This window comes from Polyodon spathula, chromosome 7 (genome assembly GCF_017654505.1).
Source record: "Polyodon spathula isolate WHYD16114869_AA chromosome 7, ASM1765450v1, whole genome shotgun sequence".
Lineage (NCBI taxonomy): Eukaryota > Metazoa > Chordata > Actinopteri > Acipenseriformes > Polyodontidae > Polyodon > Polyodon spathula.
Genome location: NC_054540.1, coordinates 16,326,832 through 16,349,053, shown reverse-complemented (window position 1 = coordinate 16,349,053; position 22,222 = coordinate 16,326,832). Strand labels below are relative to the sequence as shown.

Genomic DNA, 22,222 nt, shown 5'->3' with positions numbered 1-22,222 from the left:
CCCCAAAAAAACATCTTGGCCACGGACAAACAAAACGGAAGTTCTATACAATTATGTACGTGTGTGTGTCAGACGTATTCATAGCCACGGACAAATAACTCTTGCTACGTATATATGTGTCCGTGTATGGGCAAGTTCCTGACCCCTGATCTTTACTTTACAACTTCATCCAAAACAAGTTTTCTTTCAGAGCGAGAGAAAAAAAAATTGAAAAACCATTGGAAAAAAAAAAAAAAGTACAAAAATATATGTAAAGATTTCCCATTTACATTTTTAAGACTGTCATATAATCGACATGTTTTCATATTATTGTTATTTTTTATTTGCCATTTCTTCGTAACATTTTTGTGATCTTGAGGCTGTATACATTTGACAGCCGGTGTATTGAAACTTCGCGCCAAACAGAATCTCCGTGACCCAAAAACAATTTCATCTCTGGCGTAACTTCCGGTGAATGCCACTTCTGTATCAATGTCGAAATCAACTATTTTTCCAAGATAAAAGTCTCTCCATCCTGTATATATCTCATATAACGGTTAGAAGAGACAGTAAAAGCATCAACAAGGTACATTAATAAATTGCTTGTCATTCATTATTAATTTAATTATTAAAATTAGTTTTAATAATAATATTAATCACCAAGGTCTAGCTACTTTATACCAGGTAATTATTTTAAAAACTGTCTCCTGTATTATTAATATATTATTGTTTTTTGCATATATTACTGTAACCTATAAATGCAAAAACAAGACGATAAATGATCATTTATTAGGCTTAATATATATATTAACAGAGACCAAGACTTTCACTTCAACACGAGGTATTACAGCCGAGGTTTTATGATGAGAGAAACATTTTCAAACATGACACTCTTCCTTGATCAAGTTAATAGCGATAGGTCCATAGTTTTGCTTCAGGCACCCCTGCGAGTTTTTAACTGTGAATCTACGGAAAGCTATTTGCAACGTTGTTGGGGCATTATAAATGGTGTAGCTGAGGTTACAGATTTAAAGTTCTGTATAATTAGATCCTGTAAGGGGCATTTGATGAAGCAAGCCAGTGAAATCTGTAAAAAGTAGTACAGTGGGAAAGATGAAAGATACAGAGTTGGAATTTAGATTTTTAGCCCCCTCCTTAATTCTAAAACTGTTGAGGAAGTCAGTGATGTATTTTATGAGGTATGTATAATATTAGGGACCAATAGCAACAGTGATTTAGTAAATTAATCACTGTCACATTTAAAACATAGATTGCAAAATATTAATAATGAATTATGGCCCAATACTTTTAGAGAAGTTGTTTGGTTATTTTCTTCCAGTTATTCCTATATGGTCTGATCCATCGAATAAGAAGAAGAAAGTTCCCAAACACCTTACAATAAATTTCAAAACCTCTGTCAAAAGATTCAACAATATTTAATCTAAACGGAAAGTATAAAATAGAAAAAAATTGCCATTTGTAGAATATGCTACTTTATTTAAATCACACAAGTGTAATAAAAAACACTAATGAATTTAAAGCAACATTGTCTGTGTTGATGATTATATTTATCCCCCGCCAAGTGTAAAACTAACAATTCTCCGACAGCACATAGACATTCTGTGGTTTCTGCAGAAAACAGATTAGATTAATAACTGAGTGCATCTTTTCAATGTGTTTAATTGGTCTCGCAGCAGTATGGGTGAATATAAACTGAATGGCCTTGCCCTGCTATATGTCCACAGAGACACGTCCCAGGGGGAAGTGTTACAGCGTGTCGATAGATCAGGCCACAGGAGGATTGGCAAACTCTATTTAAAGTAAAGCCTTCTAAATCAGTGTTTTTAGTTGTGACGTCATACAGTCTTAGCATTAGTATCAGCAATCTTAGCAGTCCCAGCAGTGTTAGCAGCAGTTTTACCAGTCCCAGCAGTGTCAGCACTAGTCGCACCAGTCCCAGCAGTATCAGCACTAGTCGCACCAGTCCTAGCAGTGTCGGCACCAGTTTTACCAGTCCCAGCAGAGTTAGCACCAGTTTTACCAGTTCCAGCAGTGTCAGCCCCAGTCTTACCAGTCCCAGCCCCAGTTTTACCAGTCCCAGCCCGTTTTACCAGTCCCAGCAGTGTCAGTACCAGTCGCATCAGTCCCAGCAGTCGCACCAGTCCCAGCAGTGTCAGCACCAGTTTTACCAGTCCCAGCAATCTTACCAGTTCCAGCAGTGGCAGACCTGTCTTACCAGTCCCAGCAGTGTCAGCCCCAGTCTTATCAGTTCCAGCACCAGTCTTACTAGTTCCAGTTGTAGCATCACTGTCACCAGTCTCAGCATTAACTTCAGTAGCAGTGAACCAAACGCATGTCTCTCAATGAAGGTATAAACCTATCTACTTATTCATATTGTAGCGTGCATGGAGTAGGCAGCAGCAGGGCTGGCAAGTGACGTAATCACACACATACACGCCTTGCAAAAGAGCCGGCTCTTTTGTACAGAGGTATCGGCACTATGCTTTAGTGCGAGAGGTCCCGGTTCGTGCCCGCCCTCCATTTTTGTGTGGATTGCCTCACCAGGTGTGATGCGCCTGCCTACATTGGTGTGTGCAGTGGGATGCTGGTAGCCCGGCATGCACTCATCGGACTGTAGGCTGGTGAGCAAGTCTGGGGCTGACTTGAGACTGGCAGGGGAGTGTGTTGCGTGCACGGTGGTAGGCAGCAGCAGGGCTGGTAAGTGGCGTAATCACACACAAAGACATGCCCGATTTACGCTCCTTACAAAGGAGCCGGCTCTTTTGTACAGCGGTATCAGCACTATGTATTCGCGCCCGCCCTCTGCCTGTGTGGATTCCCTCGCTCGGTGTGATGCGCCTGCCTGCGTTAACTGAAATCGCTACAATATTTATAAATTCTATTCTTGTACTTTTCAATATCACATGTTTCTAACAATGTGACTAGAGTAATTTTAGGTTGGTGTTGTTTTTGCTGGGAAATAAAATGCGTCATGAAATTTCAAACATCATCCAACGTGGGTCACTGGGTAAAAAGAGTTAGCGACTTACATTGCTTTGCAGTTTGTATTACTAGTCTCCAGGTGTAATAACCTGAGATCCAAGATGCAAGAGTATAACTTTAATCACTGTGTCTTTATTAGAACAATCTCTGTTCAAACCTTCTATTTGACCCTCAAGGGACCCTCATCTCGTAGGTGACACCCGGATTTGCTTCTAGAACCTTCAGACCCACGTATAAATTATAATCTAACCCCTCAATAACCCCTGCAAAGATACAATTTTCCCGTCATCTTCAGTGTTACAAAACTTGAGTTTCTGTTGAAAGTAATGACTCCGCTATATCAAGGCAAACTGTTTGTCCATATGCAAGCTTTTTTTTTTTTTCCATATAGCTGTGGTATGATTTTTTAAATAATTTGTATTCATAACAACAAAATATACCTATGAAAAAAACGAGACATTTACCACTAAGGCCTATCCTAAAATCTCCTGGGCAGTAATTAGTTTTATTGGAGAGACGACTCTGTTATTTTTTGTATTTGTTAGGTGTCTTCATACAATTTTGTTTTCGCTTTTAAGTTGTACTGAATCGCCACATTTCTGATACGCACTTTAATATTAGGACTAATTAAAAAAAAAATATTGACTCGGTTGAAGCTGTTAATTGATTCACTTGATGTGTGTCAGTATTAACTAAATCGAGTTATTAATCAAATTGATAAATGTTACGTCATTGATTTATATATATACATTTTTTTTTTTTTTTTTTGGATATACTGTTACTAGTTACCAAAACGAAAGTGAAAGCTCAGGCTGCAATTTAAAAAAAAAAAAAAAAAAAAAAAGTTTTGTGTGCCTGTGCGTGGTCCCTGAACAGAAACGCAATGCTGTTTTTCACTCTCTGTAACACCTGAAGAAAGGTATCTAAAAACAAGTCACTGAAATGAACTACAGGCCAGTCGTGTTCTTGTTGCTTTTCTCCTTTTCAAACTACACTGAGCGAGACACAGTTTGGGCTGCTGTTAAGTACATAACTGGTAAGTATTTTCTTTTCTTATTTAAACATCCAAAGCAATATTGCATATATATATAAGGTATATATATATATATATCTATATATATATATATATATATATATATGTATGTGTGTGTGTGTGTGTGTGTGTGTGTGTGTGTGTGTGTGTGTGTGTGTATATATATATATATATATATATATATATATATATATTATATATATATATATATATATAAAGTATTTAGTAAACTTTAACGACTATTTATTAAAACAAAAACCAAAACACAAGCCGTCAGTCAGTTTCGAAATGCCGGTCAAGCTTTAGACACTTATCTCGCAATCAGACGTTTAAGTTAAAAAAAAAAAAGCTACAGTAAAATGACATCATACGTTGGTTTATGAGAGAGGGACACGTGTACAACATATCTGCAGTGAAATTAGTGAGGTCCAATGGAAGTTTTGTTTACACACTGAACAAAAATATAAACGCAACATGTAAAGTGTTGGTCCCATGTTTCATGAGCTGAAATAAAATATCCCAGAAATTTTCCATACGCAATGCTTATTTCTCTCAAATTTTGTGCACAAATGTGTTTACATCCCTGTTAGTGAGCATTTCTCCTTTGCCAAGATAATCCATCCAACTGACAGGTGTGAAATATCAGGAAGCTGATTAAACAGCATGATCATTACACAGATGCACCTTGTGCTGGGGAAAATAAAAGGACACTCTAAAATGTGCAGTTTTGTCTCACAACACAATGCCACAGATGTTTCAAGTTTTGAGGGAGTATGCAGTTGGCATGCTGACTGTAGGAATGTCCACTAGAGCTGTTGACAGAGAATTGAATGTTCTACCATAAGCCGCCTCCAACGTAATTTTAGAGAATTTGGCAGTACGTCCAACCGGCCTCACAACCGCAGACAACGTGTAACCACGCCAGCCCAGGACCTCCACATTTTGGCTTCTTCACCTGCGGGATCGTATGAGACCAGCAACTCGGACAGCTGATGAAACTGTGGATTTGCACAACAGAAGAATTTCTGCACAAACTGTTAGAAACCGTTTCAGGGAAGCTCATCATGTGTGCTCGTCGTCCTCACCAGGGTATTGACCTGACTGCAGTTTGGCGTCGTAATCGACTTCAGTGGGCTCACCTTCGATGGCCACTGGCACGCTGGAGAAGTGTGCTCTTCATGACTGAATCCCGATTTCAACTGTACCGGGCAGATGGCAGACAACTTGTATGGTGTCGTGTGGGCGAGCGGCTGGCTGATGTCAACGTTGTGAACCATATGGTGGTGGGGTTATGGTATGGGCAGGCATAAGCTACGAACAACGAACACAATTGCATTTTATCAATGGCAATTTGAATGCATAGAGATACCGTGACGAGATCCTGAGGCCCACTGTCATGCCATTCATCCGCCGCCGTCACCTCATGTTTCAGCATGATAATGCACAGCCCCATGTGGCAAGGATCTGTACACAATTCCTGGAAGCTGAAAATGTCCCAGTTCTTCCATGGCTTGCATACTCACCAGACATGTAACCCATTGAGCATGTTTGGGATGCTCTGGATCAACGTGTACGACAGCATGTTCCAGTTCCCGACAATATCCAGCAACTTCGCACAGCCATTGAAGAGGAGTGGGACAACATTCCACAGGCCACAATCAACAGCCTGATCAACTCTATGCGAAGGAGATATATCGCGCTGTATGAGGCAAATGGTGGTCACACCAGATGCTGACTGGTTTTCTGATCCACACCCCTACCTTTTTTTTTTTAAGGTATCTGTGACCAACAGATGCATATCTGTATTCCCAGTCATATGAAATCCATAGATTAGGGCCTAATGAATTTATTTCAATTGACTGATTTCCTTGTATGAACTGTAACTCAGTAAAATCTTTGAAATCGTTGCATGTTGCGTTTATATTTTTGTTCAGTATATATATTGGTCAAATACATTTTAATAGTAAGCAGCAAAAATGTCTGTTCTCAATAATGTAAGCAACCTAAAATCGTCCTTTGACTGTGTTGCAGTAAGCTATTATTTAGATTTCTTTCATACTTATTAAATATTACGTTTTTCATTCTTTTTGAAAATGTATGAACGTGTAGCTATTTCATCGCTTGTTTTATTCTCTCGAGTGAAGAAATTCATTACTTGAAACAGGAAAACTATGTTTGATTGAGTTCAGTGTGTTCTGTGGTACTTCTTAATTATTGCTCCGATTGTGGATTTTGGTATTTTATAATTCTTTGATACTGTTCTCTAGCCATTTCCTTTGTTGTAGTTTGCTATGAGGGCTCATCTCAAATGTGACTCCAACTCGTTCATCTGCTGTGTTGCCAAAACGTTCTTCTACAGATTTTGGAAAGCATTACCCATTTTTGCTGGCTATTGACTGTATAATGCAGCTTAGTTATTCTGTAATGGTTTTCAATAAATACGTATATTTTTATTACATTTTTACAGACTTAATGTAAAGGTGCCAATACTTTTTGTCATCAACAAATATATATATAACACTATGTAACACAATTTTTGTTCCTAGGTAGTAAGTGTTATTTCCTAATTGCTTATGCCTCAAAAGTATAGAAAATGGCTATTATTCCCCACAAACTTTGCTTTTGTGACCAGGACAGTGATATTTCAAAATATCACTATTTCCAATGGGAAAACGGGCGAATTTGTGTCTTTTCGTTCACATAAAGTCAGAAAAAAACAACATATGAATCCAAATTAACATGTATTTATACTAAAGTAATACAAAAATGACTACAAAAGATTTAGAAGTGAGCAGTTTTTCAAGATTTATGATTATACTGTAAATCACTTTCACGAATCAGCCCCCAAATGTAGTCTCCCATCATGTTCTCGTTATACTGTCCTTGGTAGCGGCGTTCAAAGTCCAGTATATCCTGGTGGAAGCGCTTGCCTTGCTCCTCCGAGTACGCTCCCATGTTCTCCTTGAATTTATCAAGATGAGCATCAAGGATATGGAGTTTGAGGGACATCCTACAGCCCATTGTGCTGTAGTTCTTCACCAGAGTCTCAACCAGCTCCACATAGTTTTCGGCCTTGTGATTGCCCAGGAAGCCCCGAACCACTGCGACAAAGCTGTTCCAAGCCGCTTTCTCCTTACTAGTGAGCTTCTTGGGGAATTCATTGCACTCCAGGATCTTCTTTATCTGTGGTCCGACAAAGACACCGGCTTTGACCTTTGCTTCAGACAGCTTAGGGAAGAAGTCTTGAAGGTACTTGAAGGCTGCCGACTCCTTATCTAGAGCTCTGACAAATTGTTTCATAAGGCCCAATTTGATATGCAATGGTGGCATCAGCACCTTCCGGGGGTCCACCAGTGGCTCCCACTTGACGTTGTTCCTCCCCACAGAGAACTCGGTCCGCTGTGGCCAGTCCCGCCTGTGGTAGTGCGCCTTGGTGTCCCTGCTGTCCCAAAGGCAAAGATAGCAGGGAAACTTGGTAAAACCGCCTTGGAGACCCATCAGGAATGCCACCATTGCAGCCTCTTGATGCCATCTCAGAAAAATGCAGATATGTATCCACTTAGGCCGCTGGAACTAAACTGAACTGGTGAGCTTAAGGCCCCTGTATTTATACTACTATTTATATTACTGGAAAGTTCTAGAAGTTACTCCAAGTTTACTCAGCACTGAATCTATCTGGAATGTTCTGGAAAATAGGTAAAATTCTAAATATCACTGTCCTGGTCACAAAAGCAAAGTTTGTGGGGAATAATAGCCATTTTCTATACTTTTGAGGCATAAGCAATTAGGAAATAACATTTACTACCCAGGAACAAAAAAAAAAAAAAAAAAAATTTGTTACACGGTGTAATAAAGATTATTTTTAAACTACCAGAAATTGTGTATTTTGGTCTTTTCCATATTAATTAGGTGTTACTGTTCACTAAATGTTTGTATTCAACGTTTTTTAGAATTATCATATAATCATATATTAAGTGAAGGGTGCTTATACTTTTGTCTGTGTTTGTAAATCATATACATGTTTAAATACAAAAGTTTATCCTTATACATGTTTAATTTGCTTTAACATTAAAAAAAGTATTATCTTAAACAGTAATTTAATTTAAATACAACCAAATAAAGTGCGTAAGTATGTATGTTAAGTATTATGTATAAACGTTTTTTTTTGTTTTACAAATTTATGGGAATAGTAACTTGCATTTAGAGTGATATATACAAACAATTGGTTTTTATTGAATGATGGTTTATCAAGACTATTTTGTTGCTAAGTAGCTTGAAAACTATATTTATGTTGCTTGGTCCTAAAAACAGCCCTAGCTGCATTTTTTCTGTTTCATATTAGTCATTTTGTCAGCTAATTGGAACCTGAGCTCACATATTTTCCGTTATGACCAGTTGATGATAAAGTTGTCCCATGAGTAATTGTGTGGCATAGTAATTTGGTTAATACCACATTTATTTAAGGCGACAAACTACATTTTTATCCTGATTTTCATAATTTGAGCCGCCCTTGGTGGTCGAGTGGTTAAAGACAAGGTTTTGTTTACCAGGAGGTTCTTGGTTCAAATCCTGGCTCAGCCACAAACTCTCTGTGAGTGACCCTGAGCAAATCACTTAATCTTCTTGTGCTCCGTCCTTCGGATGGGATGCAAAACCAAGGCCCTAGTCTCTGTAAGTTGCTTTGGATAAAAGCCATTGCTAACCCACAAATTAATAATAATGTGTACTGTATTACTGCAATGCAGGAACATAATTAGATATTCTAAAGTGGGGGGAAAATTCTAATAAAATGATTGGATAAAAATATACCAATATGATTTTGTTATATATTTACTTTTTGCATTTTGTTTGTGGAACTCATTTACAATTGTGAACATGAGTCAATCTGTATCTTGAAATCGCCCAGAATAAGCCCTTATTTATCACATTTTCATGTTTGTATTATTATTATTATTATTATTTATTATTATTATTATTATTATTATTATTATCAGACACCCTTATCCAATTTTTACAAAATATCACAGTGCAAAGTATCACATTGCAAAGTATCATATTACAGTATATCACATTACAAAATAATCTTTAACTAATATTTGATGTCTAACCTTTTATATTCCTTGAAGAAAGCGTTAACAACGCTAATGTACCCAAAATTTGAAGTTCAAATTTGATTGTTTTCTTAACATGGGGTTGCAAATAAGTTAAATGTGCACACTTCTTTTTGTTTGTTTAATCTTTCAATGTCTAATGTATACAGTTGTAGTAAAAAATATTGCTTTTGTGGATGAGGGGAAAAAATTACAATAAATAGATGTCTGCAATTATTTATTTCAGCATTTTTTTGTGAAACTCCAAAAATTGCTGAAATAAATAATTGTCGACATCTATTTCTTGTACCTTTATTTCCTCATCCACAAAAGCAAAACTTTTGCTACAAAAGCTTTTTTCCTATAAGTATTTGTTTTCGAGAAACTTCTAGAAATTATAAATTTCCATTGGGGTATGACTACAATTGTATATGCAGTCTATTTCACAAAAGCCAACACAGACTAAGGGTGACATCTCTCCTGCCATCGTCCTGCAAAGCAGACCTGTATAATGTTAGCTTTTGTAATAGCTAGGATTTTATGCATTCTTCAGAGCAACAGGTGGTATAAAAAAACTCTTATAAACCTGTTGTTGAGGGTCAGTCTTGCTCTGAGACAGAATTCAAACCATTTACAACGAGGGAGGCTATAGCTTACAAACACTGCTGCTTTATACTGTGGGCAGAGTGCTACCTGTTAAAAGCAAAATATGTATTGTTATAACAGGCTACCTAAGTTTTTTGCTTAGCCATGTGGTTAACAGTAAGTATATATATATATATATATATATATATATATATATATATATATATATATATATATACATACTATACTATACCGTGTCTCTCAAATGTATTCAAATTCTAACTTTCATTAAACTCTATCATTTTAGCATGGCCCCACCTCAGGTCCTAAAAATGCAGATAAATTTAAAATATTACCGTATTACAGTTGTGTGTGTGAAAAAAAGGAATTGTAAATACTGTATTTAAATGCACATTGCCTGTTTTCTTAATCAAGGTAACAATTGAATTGTTTATTTTATTTGACTTCAAAGTACTCATTGGACTGCTTAACTAACACTGCTTTGACACAGGATTCTTAATAGTAAATACAGTTTTACTTTTTTTTAATTATTCCAGATAGATGTGAACATCCTGTCCGGTTGAATTTTACAGCTGAATTTGAAGAACATTCCTTTCTTGTTGGCAAAAGCTATCGCTATAATTGCACACCTGGTTACAAAAGAAAAGCTGGAACCTCCTCTCTGATCCGCTGCATGAATGAAAGTGGGACAGCTCAGTGGTCAGTTCCCAACCTAATATGCATCAGTAAGTGCTTTACGAGTACACTTTCTAATATGCATCAGTAAGTGCTTTACGAGTACACTTTATAATATGTTGCAATGCGAGTTGTGTAATGTCTTTTTAGAAAACAGAGATTCTAGAGAATATGTATATAACAATAAGTAATGTGTATATTTTTATAAGACACATTACTTATTGTTATATACATGTAGACACATACTGGAATTGCTGAGGGGACAGAAGAACTTTCTTTTGCCAATCAACCCTGGTAGTTATGCTGATGTTTAGCAGTCTCACTGTCATTGCATGTTCAATGATTTGTCCACACTATACACCTGTTAATGCCAGGGTACCAGCGCACCATGACAGTCTGACAGTCACACAATTGTGGCAGAAAAAGGTTAGCATCTTTATTGATCAATTTTACAACTAGTGCAAATTTTTCAATAAACATAATACATTGAAAATCTACAAACTTTTATCCTTTGTCAGCAGTACCTTTTATCCTTTTAGAGCCATCTGACAATTTGCGTGACTTTGGTACAGCTGGATAAAAAGAGCAGCTAAAAGCAGCTGTTCTTTCAGACTTTACAGCTTGAACAGCTTCTGTTCAGTTGTGTTAAAAAATAGACGATTCTTAAGAAAAACAAGGGCATTTGTACTGTTTCCCCCCTTGGACTTTTGTTTGTTGTTAGCTTTCTGGGTTTGATATCTCTTCTAAATGTTTACTGCAGTACTGAGATGACTTGTAAGACCTCAGTTGCAGTTCTGCACTCATAAACATGATAATATAATTTAAATAACAGGCATTTTGAGTGTGGTTTATTGTGGCATGACCTTGATTGAGGTTGTATTTCAAGGATTCTCCTTTCAGTGTCGTCAGGTATTGTTATGTCCAGATCTGTATGGTGATTATTCAGTGGTACTACAGTGGCATTACAGCAATGCAAGAGTTAAAAATGACATGCTACAGAAAATGGCTGTACAGAGGTTCAGAGTCTGGAGAAAGATTGTGCCAAGATGGACTGAATTTTTATTTTCTTGTATCAGGAGACCCAAAATTAAAAGGAGTGACAGATCCTCCACAAATTAATAAAGGTAGTACTGCAGGTGAGTATGGGAGTAATTAAGGGCTAATTTGATTTTAAGTGTAGTGTACGAGGAGAGAAACATTCCGAATTCTAATGAACAACAAGGCCTGTCGTTTCATTTAGGATTTGGATTGTTTACCTCCTAGTTTACTCCACTTAAAAACAGGTCATCTCTGTGATACACCATTACACAGTAGCTTAAACAGGTTCCATTAACATTTTTTTCCTAACACCGAAATACACAGACATTTTTTTTCCTTCTGCAGTAGTCTGCATGTGGCTTAAACTAGTTCCATTTAATCCACTACAGAAATCAAACGATGTAAATACATCAGTCCTCACTGGATAACTATAGTAACTTTTACTGGTAATGTTACAAACAGTTAATATCAGTATCCTGGAATTAGTATCCTGGTCTCTTATTAAATGTTTAAATTCACAGTTAGATGAATATGTTTAATAAGACATTTTAATAGCTATGTTAATAATAGTGCCTTGTGTGTTTATTATTCTGTTTGTCTGCAGAAAATTATTGGTAGGAGCAGTCGTATTGTAAATGTATGGAAAATAAACAGCTTCTTTTTTCTGTCATCAAAGCAAAGGGTCTTTTAACAACATTAACAGATCCAGTCCCAGAAACAACCACATTCCCTTTTACTACATTCACACCATCAGCACCAGCCCAGCCCGAGACGAAAGCTACCACTACGAGAACCACAACAGTAGAAGGAAAAAAAATAGCTTTCCCTGAAACGCCGCCTCCCAGCGTACCAACTACTGAAAACAGAATGTCATCTCGGCCGGTAATTACAGGGCAAGGTCAGTTATAAAATTGATATTTTTTGATATTTTTCTCGAAATCTGCCTTTGTAGTGACAGTTGCAGACAAGAGTATTGGTACCCTGCACTTAATTTAAGATCATTCAAGAAAACATGTTAAATACAAGCATTTAGTAAACATTAGCCACTACTTAATATGAGAAAGACCAAAATACACTGGTAGTTTAACAAATAATTTAAATTAAATTAACAAAAGCAATTTCAAATATTTGTTTATGACAAAAGTATTGGCACCTTTACATTAAAAGCCTGTAAGACTCTAATAAAAATAATTAAAATATATCTTCATTGATTGAAATAAGTTACACAGTAAATGAGCTGCATTACACAGTCAATAGCCAGAAAAAAGGAGTCATTATTTCCAACATCTGTTGAAGAACGGTTTGGCAACATAAAGAGGATTCACGTTTGAGAAAAGCACTCGTAGCAAACTACGGCAAGGCAAATAGCTACAGAACACTATCAAAGAAATAGGAAATGCAAAAATCTACAATCAGAGCAATAATCAGAAAGCACCACAGAACACATTCAACTGAAGAGGTGGACGTCCAAAGGAAAATACAGGTACAGCAGATAGGAGAATCATCCAAGGAGCTAAAAAAAATCCAAGATTAACAGCCAAGGAGTTAAAGAATGAGTTACAATCATTAGGCATAATAGTGCAAGAAAGAACAAAGGCACCTGATCACAGAGCACATAAGCCTAGCTGCAAACCACTTTTAATGAAAATTCATAAAACAAACTGTCTAACAATTTGCCATGAAATATGAACAGGAATCTGAAGCATTCTTCAACAGAATAATCTGGTTCATTGAGACTAAAATATAACTTTTCCCCAAATATGGACTACAGTGTATTTGGAGAAAAAACAATGGAAAGCCTTCAGTGAAGAAAATCTTGTACCTACAGTTAAACACAGAGGCGGTTCGATCATGATATGAGGGTGTTTTAGCAGTTCAGGGACTGGAAACATTCAAGTGGTTGAAGATGGAATTAATTCAACCATGTATCAAAACATTCTACAAATACAGTGGTACCATCTGCTCGTAGGCTGATTGACAGACGGTTGATCTTCCAGCTAAATTGATTACAGCTAAATCAAGTGGAATTCTTCACAATCACCAGATCTCAATTCAATATAAATGCTTTGGACTGATCTGAAAAAAGCTGTAGCCAAGCAATGTGTATCCAATCTGTCTGAGCAGGAGGTAATATGCAAGAGTGGTTAAGAATTATCATAAACGTCTAAAAGCCGTAATGAAAGAAAAAGGAGGACACACTAAATACTAAAGCAGGGGTGCCAATGCTTTTGTCATGAACAAATACTTTAAATGAAACAAGTTTGTTTTTTCATAAAGATTATTTGTTAAATTACTATAAAGTATGTATTTTGCTTTTTGTATTATTAAAAAGTGGCTAAAGTTTACTGAATATTATCATGAATTATGGTATAATAAGTGTAGGGTGCCAATACTTTTGTCTGCGACTGTACATTTTTCTGTAGGTAGCAAAGAAAATTGGTGGTTTAATCCTTGTCTAGACATTTGCATGGACAGGATCTGTCTACTGAACTGTAGTGTGGTATGTGGCTTTCACAGTGCTGACAAAATTGCCTTTTGGATGAAAACTAAAGTTTTGCAGTCTCTTAGTCATGTTCATAACACAAAGTCATCACCTACACATTCCTTACAAGTTCACACAGAGCCTTGCTGTTTATCAGTATCACATAGAAGAACGTGTCAGACAAGGCACTTCAGTTTCTTCCCTGGATCTGTTTGGCCTTTTGAAGCTGGGATTCCTGAGCAGGCTCTATAAATCTAGGTCTTGAAACATCTTTAAGCCCAGTACTGATTCTCTTTACAATTCTAAACATTTTCTAAGTAATCAAAAAGGAATAAATATTGAAAAAATGTTTGAGGCCCAATTTGTACTCTGTTGCGGCTATTGGATTTTTGATAGATAAAATTAGAAGTTATTGTTACTGTACGTTTTAGTTTGAACACATTTCAGGCTTCACCATTTGGTGCCTATTGTACATAACTGTATGTGTGTTTGATGTTATTATTATCCATTACTTTAATCATGTCATATAATTGAGGCACGTTGGTGTACACAAACAGATCAAATGATCTTCCCTTTGCTCTCACTAGAGCGTATGCACTCTGCGGCCTTGTTATCCATAAAATAAGATGACCTGTGGAGTATTTAACAATAAAAAAAAATGTATGTCTCTTAAGACCGAGTTGTGCCAAGAACATACTTCAGACATACAAAAGTTAAAGAGGCCGAATATTTGGGTACACTGCACACCCGTAAAGAGGTTTTTTTTTGTAGATTTGGGGTTTATGTAACAAAGGTAGTGAAAAAGTCTTTGAGGAATCCTCCAGTAATTACTCCTAAATATTTCTTAAGGAATCTGTTAAGTAACACATTCAAATAATAAAAAAAGATGACTCAAACAATTTGCATGGTTTTATAATTATTTCAAACTGGCCACAGTTAGCCAAATAATTCACTCTTGAATTTCTTGGTCAATTTCTTGTTCTCATCCCTTTATAATGCCTTCTGTGCTGTCATTAGACTGCTTCCTCAATTGACCCCAAAGAAACTCTGAAATTACCACGATGTGAAACAGTAACAGCAACATCCTGCAAGCAAACTGAAAACTATCTGTTTATCTAATACAGCACCAGGAATATATTTTACAATATACATACATGCTTAGCATAATATGTTTTTCTTTCAAAACACCACTCTTGAGACTTTTGTATTTTGTAAGCTACAGCCACTTTAAAGTACCTATCCTGTTAAATTCTTACAAAACTGAAAATCTCACATAATATTATTAAGGATTACTTAAAGACTGTTTCACTGGGATTAAATTTTGTTTCTGTGTTTTTCTTTTCTATGCCTGAATAAATAGTGCTTGAATATCAAACTGTGACAAAAGCCACAGGAACAGCAACTTCCACAGAACTTTCATCCATCACTGTCCCCTATGTAAGCACAGCAGAGACCTATTCCTCTTCAACGTCACCACCAGCTCTTACAACACTGTTGCCAATACACTCAACATCAAGGCAGTGTCAGCACACCACAGCTGATATTACGGCAGGCATTGCTGAGACTACCGATAGAGAGAGAACTCCACAAGCTTCAGCCTCACCATCTCCCACTTCATCAACTGCTCAGTACAGAGTATCATCAACAGAGCCTGTAGTTACTTATAAAGTTCCAGGTCAGTCACAGTTACATGTACGGTACCATGCTGTTGTTACTCCACTTATCTCACTAACCAGATCACATTATAGAATGCATGTTTACACAGTCATTTTTAAGTACCAGGCAAATTGCTATTAACAAAGCACTTAAAATTAGTAGATTTCTTTTTTTTATTATTGTTGTTTTATGTTCAGATTAATCTTTTCTTTCTGTATTAGTTTATCCTAGTGTATTGCTATATCAGTCACCTAACCTTCATTTGTGTTTTTATGGGGCTACTTCAGATTAACATTGTTAGAAATGAGAGAAATTGAAAGGCAACGTCATACAGAAATTGCAGGCATAACCAAGGAAGCGCTGCTTCATGTTCAGTGGGTTGTGGATTGTTTGCTGCTGGTCAATGTGTTGAGTAATTATATTGATCCATGCCCAAAAGAAAAGTGATTTTTGTTTCAAGTGCATTTCAGTGACTCAAAGTCACTTACACTAAACTAAGATATAAACTAAATATATATATATATATATATATATATATATATATATATATATATATATATATATATATATATATTAGTGTGAAATGATAGGCATTTCAGCATAGTATAGTGTAGTAAGTGGATATCTTGTGCTGCTTCACAGAGAAACCCTAATCCTATTGGTAGGCTTCTCAGTCCACAGTTTATATTCCCAGTGTGGACATGTGCATCAGCTTGCCTGGTCCTTAAAGCATTATCTAATTGTTTGCATTTCACATTCATTCAGTTTCAACAGTCCTGGAGTCCAATACCTAAACATTGAAATATATGGTTTGGATTGCTTTGTAAACAAACTGTAATCATTGTAAATGGTGATTAAGTATTATTGAAATCGTATTGCATATCAAATATAGGAAAAAGCGATGGGAAGAAAGACCTAACATGAGGTGCCTGCAGCGTATTTAGAAAACAAAAAGGTTAAAACAGTGAAAATAAAACCGGCTCTGTCAGTTCCTTTAGATATAATTATGTGTATCTTTATCAATTTGCATGTAGGGTTTTCTTTTTGTGATACTGTCTTCCTGTGTGCAGCTTCACCTCAAGCCACTTGGAAGGAGCAGGCAGGGATAATGCAGTTTTTACTTTGGTCTTTGAGCTGAGCACCAGCTTCCACACGCTCTATTTCTTTCAGGCCTCATCACTTGTTCTGCCATGGTAGTGTTGGTGTCTGAGAGCTATAATGATATTCTTGCTTTTCATCATGGCTTATCTAGGGTACTTAATGCTTTCTTGAATATCCCTCATGAATATTACACCTTTAGAACATTACAGCGCCACACATAAATGGTAAGAAGCAGCAGCTCCCTTTGGATATCTCATCTTTTGCAACTTACTTTGCTTGCACCTGGGAGCTGCCATGGTGTGCATAACATAAGTTCATGTTATGAACTGTTAATTGACTCTTGAATTCCACTTCATGGTAATTTGCCAAACGTTGACAGTAACTGCTCCATATGAAGGTGCGCAGACAGTCTGCGTTAGTTATGATTCAGATGGTTAACACTGGCAAGAAAGTTGAGTTACAATAGAATACATACATAGAATACAGACAAAGTAGCTGCCTGGTTTGTTTCCAATAGTAACCAATGCCACAAAATTAATAACGGATTCTGTTCCCAACATATGCACTAGTTGTTGTGAATGTTCTTAGTTTACATTAGAATTAGCAGGTAAACCACAAAAAAAAAATTCCAACTAAGAAATACAGAGTGAATCATATCCTGTGGTGCAGCCTTCATACATAAAATCAGTTTGTTCTAAAAATAGTCATTAGTAAAATGTGTAAGTAAAACAGTTGCTGTCTCCCTTGACAATCCAGTATTTAAAGTCTGTCTTTGAGCAATGTTACTTATAAAATAGATACAAATCTTCATTCCATTTCTGCATTCTAATGGTGTTGCGCTCCAAGGTTATTTCTAAAATATTACATCGATGGTGAAGTTAATTGAAGCTACCTTACACCAGGAAAATGACATCCAGACACTGGTTCTATAATATGCTAGTAATCTTAACCCATTAAGTACTAAATACATTTTCCTTTGAAAAAATCAGAACAGAAGCTGTATTAATGTAACCTGATACATTCTAGATCTTTATTTCTTCAAAGAAAACCAAAGTAAATCCTTTCTTTTGGTTACAAACTGCTGCATCCTATTTTGAGGACAGAGAACCCTTGTGCACTCTGCAGGGTAACATTCAACTGAACAGAAAGCTGATTTTAAATATTTGACTTTGTTAAACAATTTTTAAAACATCTGTAGATTTTTGGTAGAGTTTAAAATAGTAAGAGTAAATATTAAGAGTTCCAATAGTGCACAACTCACTTACACATCAAGTTTTGAAGGTTATCAAAATAATAATTAAGAGATTATTACCTGAATAGAGGTTCAGTGGGTTCATTGAGGGAATTATATGTGTGCTTGTAACAAATATCTGGGCCAGAATGGCCCTTTAAAACTACTACAAGATCCCATGTTTCAAAGTCGTATTGCTTCACAGGCTCTGCAAAGTAAACTTTATGTGGACAAGGTGAGACCAGTGGACTCACCGTTGTTTATGAATTTATTAATGAAATAATTATTTAATTATTATTTATATTTAGTTCCATTTTTTAATTCCTTCAAGAGTTGAAGCAACTTTGGTTTGATTTCCATTACATGAGAGTAGATGTTGAACTTCATGCTGATTTGAACTCTGCTTTCACCAAGATAAGCACCAATTAAGACTTAGCTTTACAGTAAACTTATGTGATCCATCTGCATCTCCATCCATTTGCGTTGCTTTCCATCTGATGATGTATTTATCCTTCTGTTTGGGGTCCATTGCTGAAGTGTAATGCTGGCTCCAGGATCAGCTTGTTTTGCCTCCATTCACCACAGTGTAATATAGTTCAATTGATTCAAGTGTACATAATCGTTAGGAGCGACAAGGAGTGTCCTATGGACTCAACTTGTAGAAAGAATATCAGTGCAGAAATTTAATTCTATTGATTGCAAGTAGTATCCAAGCATTCCGAGGTGGTGAATTCAGATTTCAATCATATTTTGCCTGCTACAAGACAGACATGTCAAAACTACATTCTCAAGATTAACGCAAACTCACACTCTCTTGCTGTGGTTATATTTTGTTACATAAATAAATATTTCGCGTTCCTTGAATAATGTAGTATATACTTCCTTTATATTCACAAAACCAGTGAATCCAAACGATGGCTTTGAGGTGGGTGAGGTTGTGCTATTATGGAATAATCTCCATGTCAAAAGACATTCAACCTGATTACATAAAATAAATAACGATTTCATGTTTGTAGGAATTTGTAAATTGAAACCAGCTTTGTTCACTGCACTGCAGTGTCTGAGGAACCCTCATATTTATCTGATTTTCGATGATTCCAACTACATAGCTGTAATGAGCATCAAAATTCATAATGCATTTATCAAAGGGTCCTATGTGAGACTTACTGGAAGGAACTTGATTAGATCAGCTTCTTTCTGGCAAGTTCCTGTTTGTCAGCAAGAAGTCTTGAGGTTTAGAAAAGATAAAAATGATCTAGTTAGCCCAGTTCAATTACAATGCTGCAGCCCACATCACATTGGATCACTGGCTTAAATGGATCCCATTCCACTTAAACATAGACCATTACGACGTTTCCAACATGTCTTAACGGAACATCAGCTACTTTAACTGTCTTTTCATTGCCTTAAATCTAGTATCATTAACTGTAATATTCTGCCTCCTAACACGTTTTTCTATGGGTGTAAAGCTTTTAGTTTTCTGTACTAACACGTAGATCTCTGCAAAAGGAAACCTTTGGACGGGTAAAATCCATTGTCCTGCTCTTTTAGTAGCTTCTGTACATTTCTCACCAGACCACTAGTCATTGTGCAGTCAAAATATAATTTCTGGAAAGTCTCATTTATAAAAGGTTATTGCTTTATTTTGTGTGACATCAATAATTATTACTTGATGTGCAACCAGCCATTAATTAGATGCTACTAAATACCAATAGCTAGTCAGTATGTATTGATATGCACTAACAAAACCAATCAGTGGTTTATTTAAGATACATGAATGGCCAATAAGTGGTTGAGAGAAACTTGAAGTTCAGGAGACTCTCAAAATCATACAGTTGTTGCAACGTTTAATTACTGTAGATGTATTTGCAAAGCATAGATGCTCTTGGTTGTTAATTATGATATGATCATAGACTGATATTAATCTTAATGATAAATTGATTCTTCAAACTAGAATGTAATTATTCATTCCTTAGCATTGATTCACTTTGTAACCACTTATCAATTAATAAAACACATTGAAAGCAGCGGGTTGTTGACTAACAACTTTAATTAATGGCTAATTGCATTTCAATTAAATATTAATGCCATGCAAAATAAAGCACTGTTCTCAGTGATGGATAAACAAATCAATTATTTTTATTTTAACACATCACTCTTGTACAAAAATTACAATAATATAAGAAATGTTTGTTTTTGTTAAATTCATGTTTTGGTTGATTTTATACTTTGAATTTGGATAAATAACCAGTCTGGTTTGCAGTGATCAACATGTATGGTCCTTTACATTGTTTAAATGTAAATGTAATAATTCATAGGACTAAACAATTCTAAGAATGACAGTGAAATAGGTTCTGAAGCTAATTAAGGGTAACAGAATGGATTTTAAAAATGATTACTAACCTTTTTAGAATGTACAATCTGGAAGATGGGTAGGCTTAAGCTAGCTTTACGTGCTTTTCATTATATATATATTTTTCTTCAGTGTGAGAACTTTTTGTTCTAAATGGTTTTCTATATTTCATAGATATTACAGAACAATCTAGTGCTGTAAGTGTTGGTGCAAAGGCAGGAGGTAAGTAGAAATCATTGAACTAAGAGGAAATTGTAATACATTTGTATCCCCTTGCTAGTAATGGTAATATGTATTTTATATTCATTTTTCAGGTTCCATAGCTGCTGTGTTCCTGTGCATTATTATTATTGCTGTTGTGATATGCTGTCATAAAAGAAAATGGTAAGTAATTGTGATTAGTGTTTGAGTAACAAAGACATGAAAGCCTTTTTGGACTTTATAAAACTCTTGTTTTAGCCAATCAGAACACAGATTCATTCATTTTTTACACAACAGCAGAAAATCCAACACAAATCATGTTAAAATACCTTCATGTATGCAGTCATAACAGATCCCCAGATACAACTTCCATCACATTTACATGTCATGGTTCAGTCCTAGCAGTTACCAAAGTGCCCTAAACTCCTTCAAGGTGCGCTCAGCAACTGTCCTTTCTTAAAACAATATCTTAAGTGTTGCATAAGTGAAATAATTGAGCAGCATTACATTAACCACAAGAGTGATTAACAGGGCCTTTGGCTTGTGCTTGCTAATGCTGGCCCTGTGGAAATATCCAGCCAGAAACCAGGCTCTGCAACTGCACTGATTAAATCGTTATGTATGTTTCTAGTCAATTGATAGAAGAGTCATTTTTACACAGTAAAGTTTGTGGAAACCAGCCTGTCTGGTAGCAGTGATACTTGCCTTTACCTTCCATCAGCTGTAAATTGCCTGAGGCTAGCCTCTGTTTAAAGTTATGGTCTACATCAGGAGTTCCCCAACTGGGGCAGCACATATAGAAATAGTTGTCCCGCAAGAAACGTATTTGGCAGACAGGAAACAATATAGACAAGCAGTTCTTGTTGATGTAACTTGTACTAAAAGCATTTTAACAAGCAACCTTTTTATTATCCGACAGGGGCAGGAATATAATTTTAACTCCAGCATCAGAACTGCAACCCATGACAAATCCAGAGCAACCACCACCTGATGTCATGTTAAGTTTTAATGAGCCAGCAACTGAAAATGGAGATGCCGTGGCATGACATTTTAAATCAATGCGAAAAGCCTTAACAATGATTTGTTTCTAAACTGTGTTACAGCTAAAAAAAAAAAAACAAACAAACAAACAAAAAAAAAGTATTCACTTAATATACTGCATGCAAGGGAAACCTTTTTGATGTTTGCACCAAGTATAAAATGGGTTGGAAGATATCTGCGTCCTGGTTGGCTGATAGGCATTTCAAGCCATTGATTACAGGACAGCCAATGGGTAATAAGTCCCAGCAACTAAAACTTTTTACAAACAGATATCATTGCACCGAACGTCTAAAAAATATATATTTTGAATTGGCTGCCACCCCCCCCCCTTCTAAAAACAAAATACAAATGTCAGACATTTTTATCAAATTTTATCTTGTTTGGTGACTCCGATGTCCACACATTCCCGGAGGATTTAGACCGCAACAGTTCAGTAACAAAACCAACAGTAATAATATTAATAATAATAAGTAAAATGGGACTATTTTCAAGGGGTATTAATCTAATAATAAACCAATATGACTCTGGGGTTTATTAAAAAAAATAAAATACAGCTTTAAAAATATATTTGAAATATACAGTATAGTGCAAGAATGCAGGACTCCTTTTATCCTGTCCCCTCCCCTAGACACGGCCAACTTTCAGATATGAAATTAAATGCCTTTGGAGAAAATAATGTACTTGACACATCATGACAGGCAGCAAGGCGCTTTCGCAACCAGATTTTTTATTT

At 36.0% G+C, this 22,222-nt stretch overlaps 1 protein-coding gene across 4 annotated transcripts; it reads left to right on the top strand.

The window, feature by feature from the left end:
* The first annotated feature begins 3,805 nt into the window (after nt 1-3,805).
* Nucleotides 3,806-22,221, top strand: il15ra (interleukin 15 receptor subunit alpha). Of its 4 annotated transcripts, none has more exons than XM_041254712.1 (8): nt 3,806-4,018; nt 10,248-10,436; nt 11,463-11,522; nt 12,179-12,322; nt 15,267-15,581; nt 20,422-20,469; nt 20,562-20,631; nt 21,368-22,221. In XM_041254712.1, the coding sequence occupies exons 1-8, from the start codon at nt 3,925-3,927 to the stop codon at nt 21,492-21,494; spliced, it is 1,047 nt and encodes a 348-aa protein (XP_041110646.1). In that variant the 5' UTR covers nt 3,806-3,924; the 3' UTR covers nt 21,495-22,221. The 4 variants fall into 4 exon arrangements, with proteins under 4 accessions (XP_041110646.1, XP_041110645.1, XP_041110644.1 ...); XM_041254711.1 differs by having other exon boundaries at nt 12,128-12,322; XM_041254710.1 differs by having other exon boundaries at nt 3,807-4,018; nt 12,101-12,322.
* The last annotated feature ends 1 nt before the right edge of the window (nt 22,222 follows it).

What these genes read in the sequence shown, in the direction of transcription:
- il15ra (XM_041254710.1), top strand. Translation starts at nt 3,925, where the DNA reads ATGAACTACAGGCCAGTCGTGTTCTTGTTGCTTTTCTCCTTTTCAAAC. An exon ending in GCCGGTAATTACAGGGCAAG is followed by an intron (nt 12,323 to 15,266) that starts GTCAGTTATAAA and finishes CTGAATAAATAG; the next exon opens with TGCTTGAATATCAAACTGTG. An exon ending in TGCTGTCATAAAAGAAAATG is followed by an intron (nt 20,632 to 21,367) that starts GTAAGTAATTGT and finishes ATTATCCGACAG; the next exon opens with GGGCAGGAATATAATTTTAA.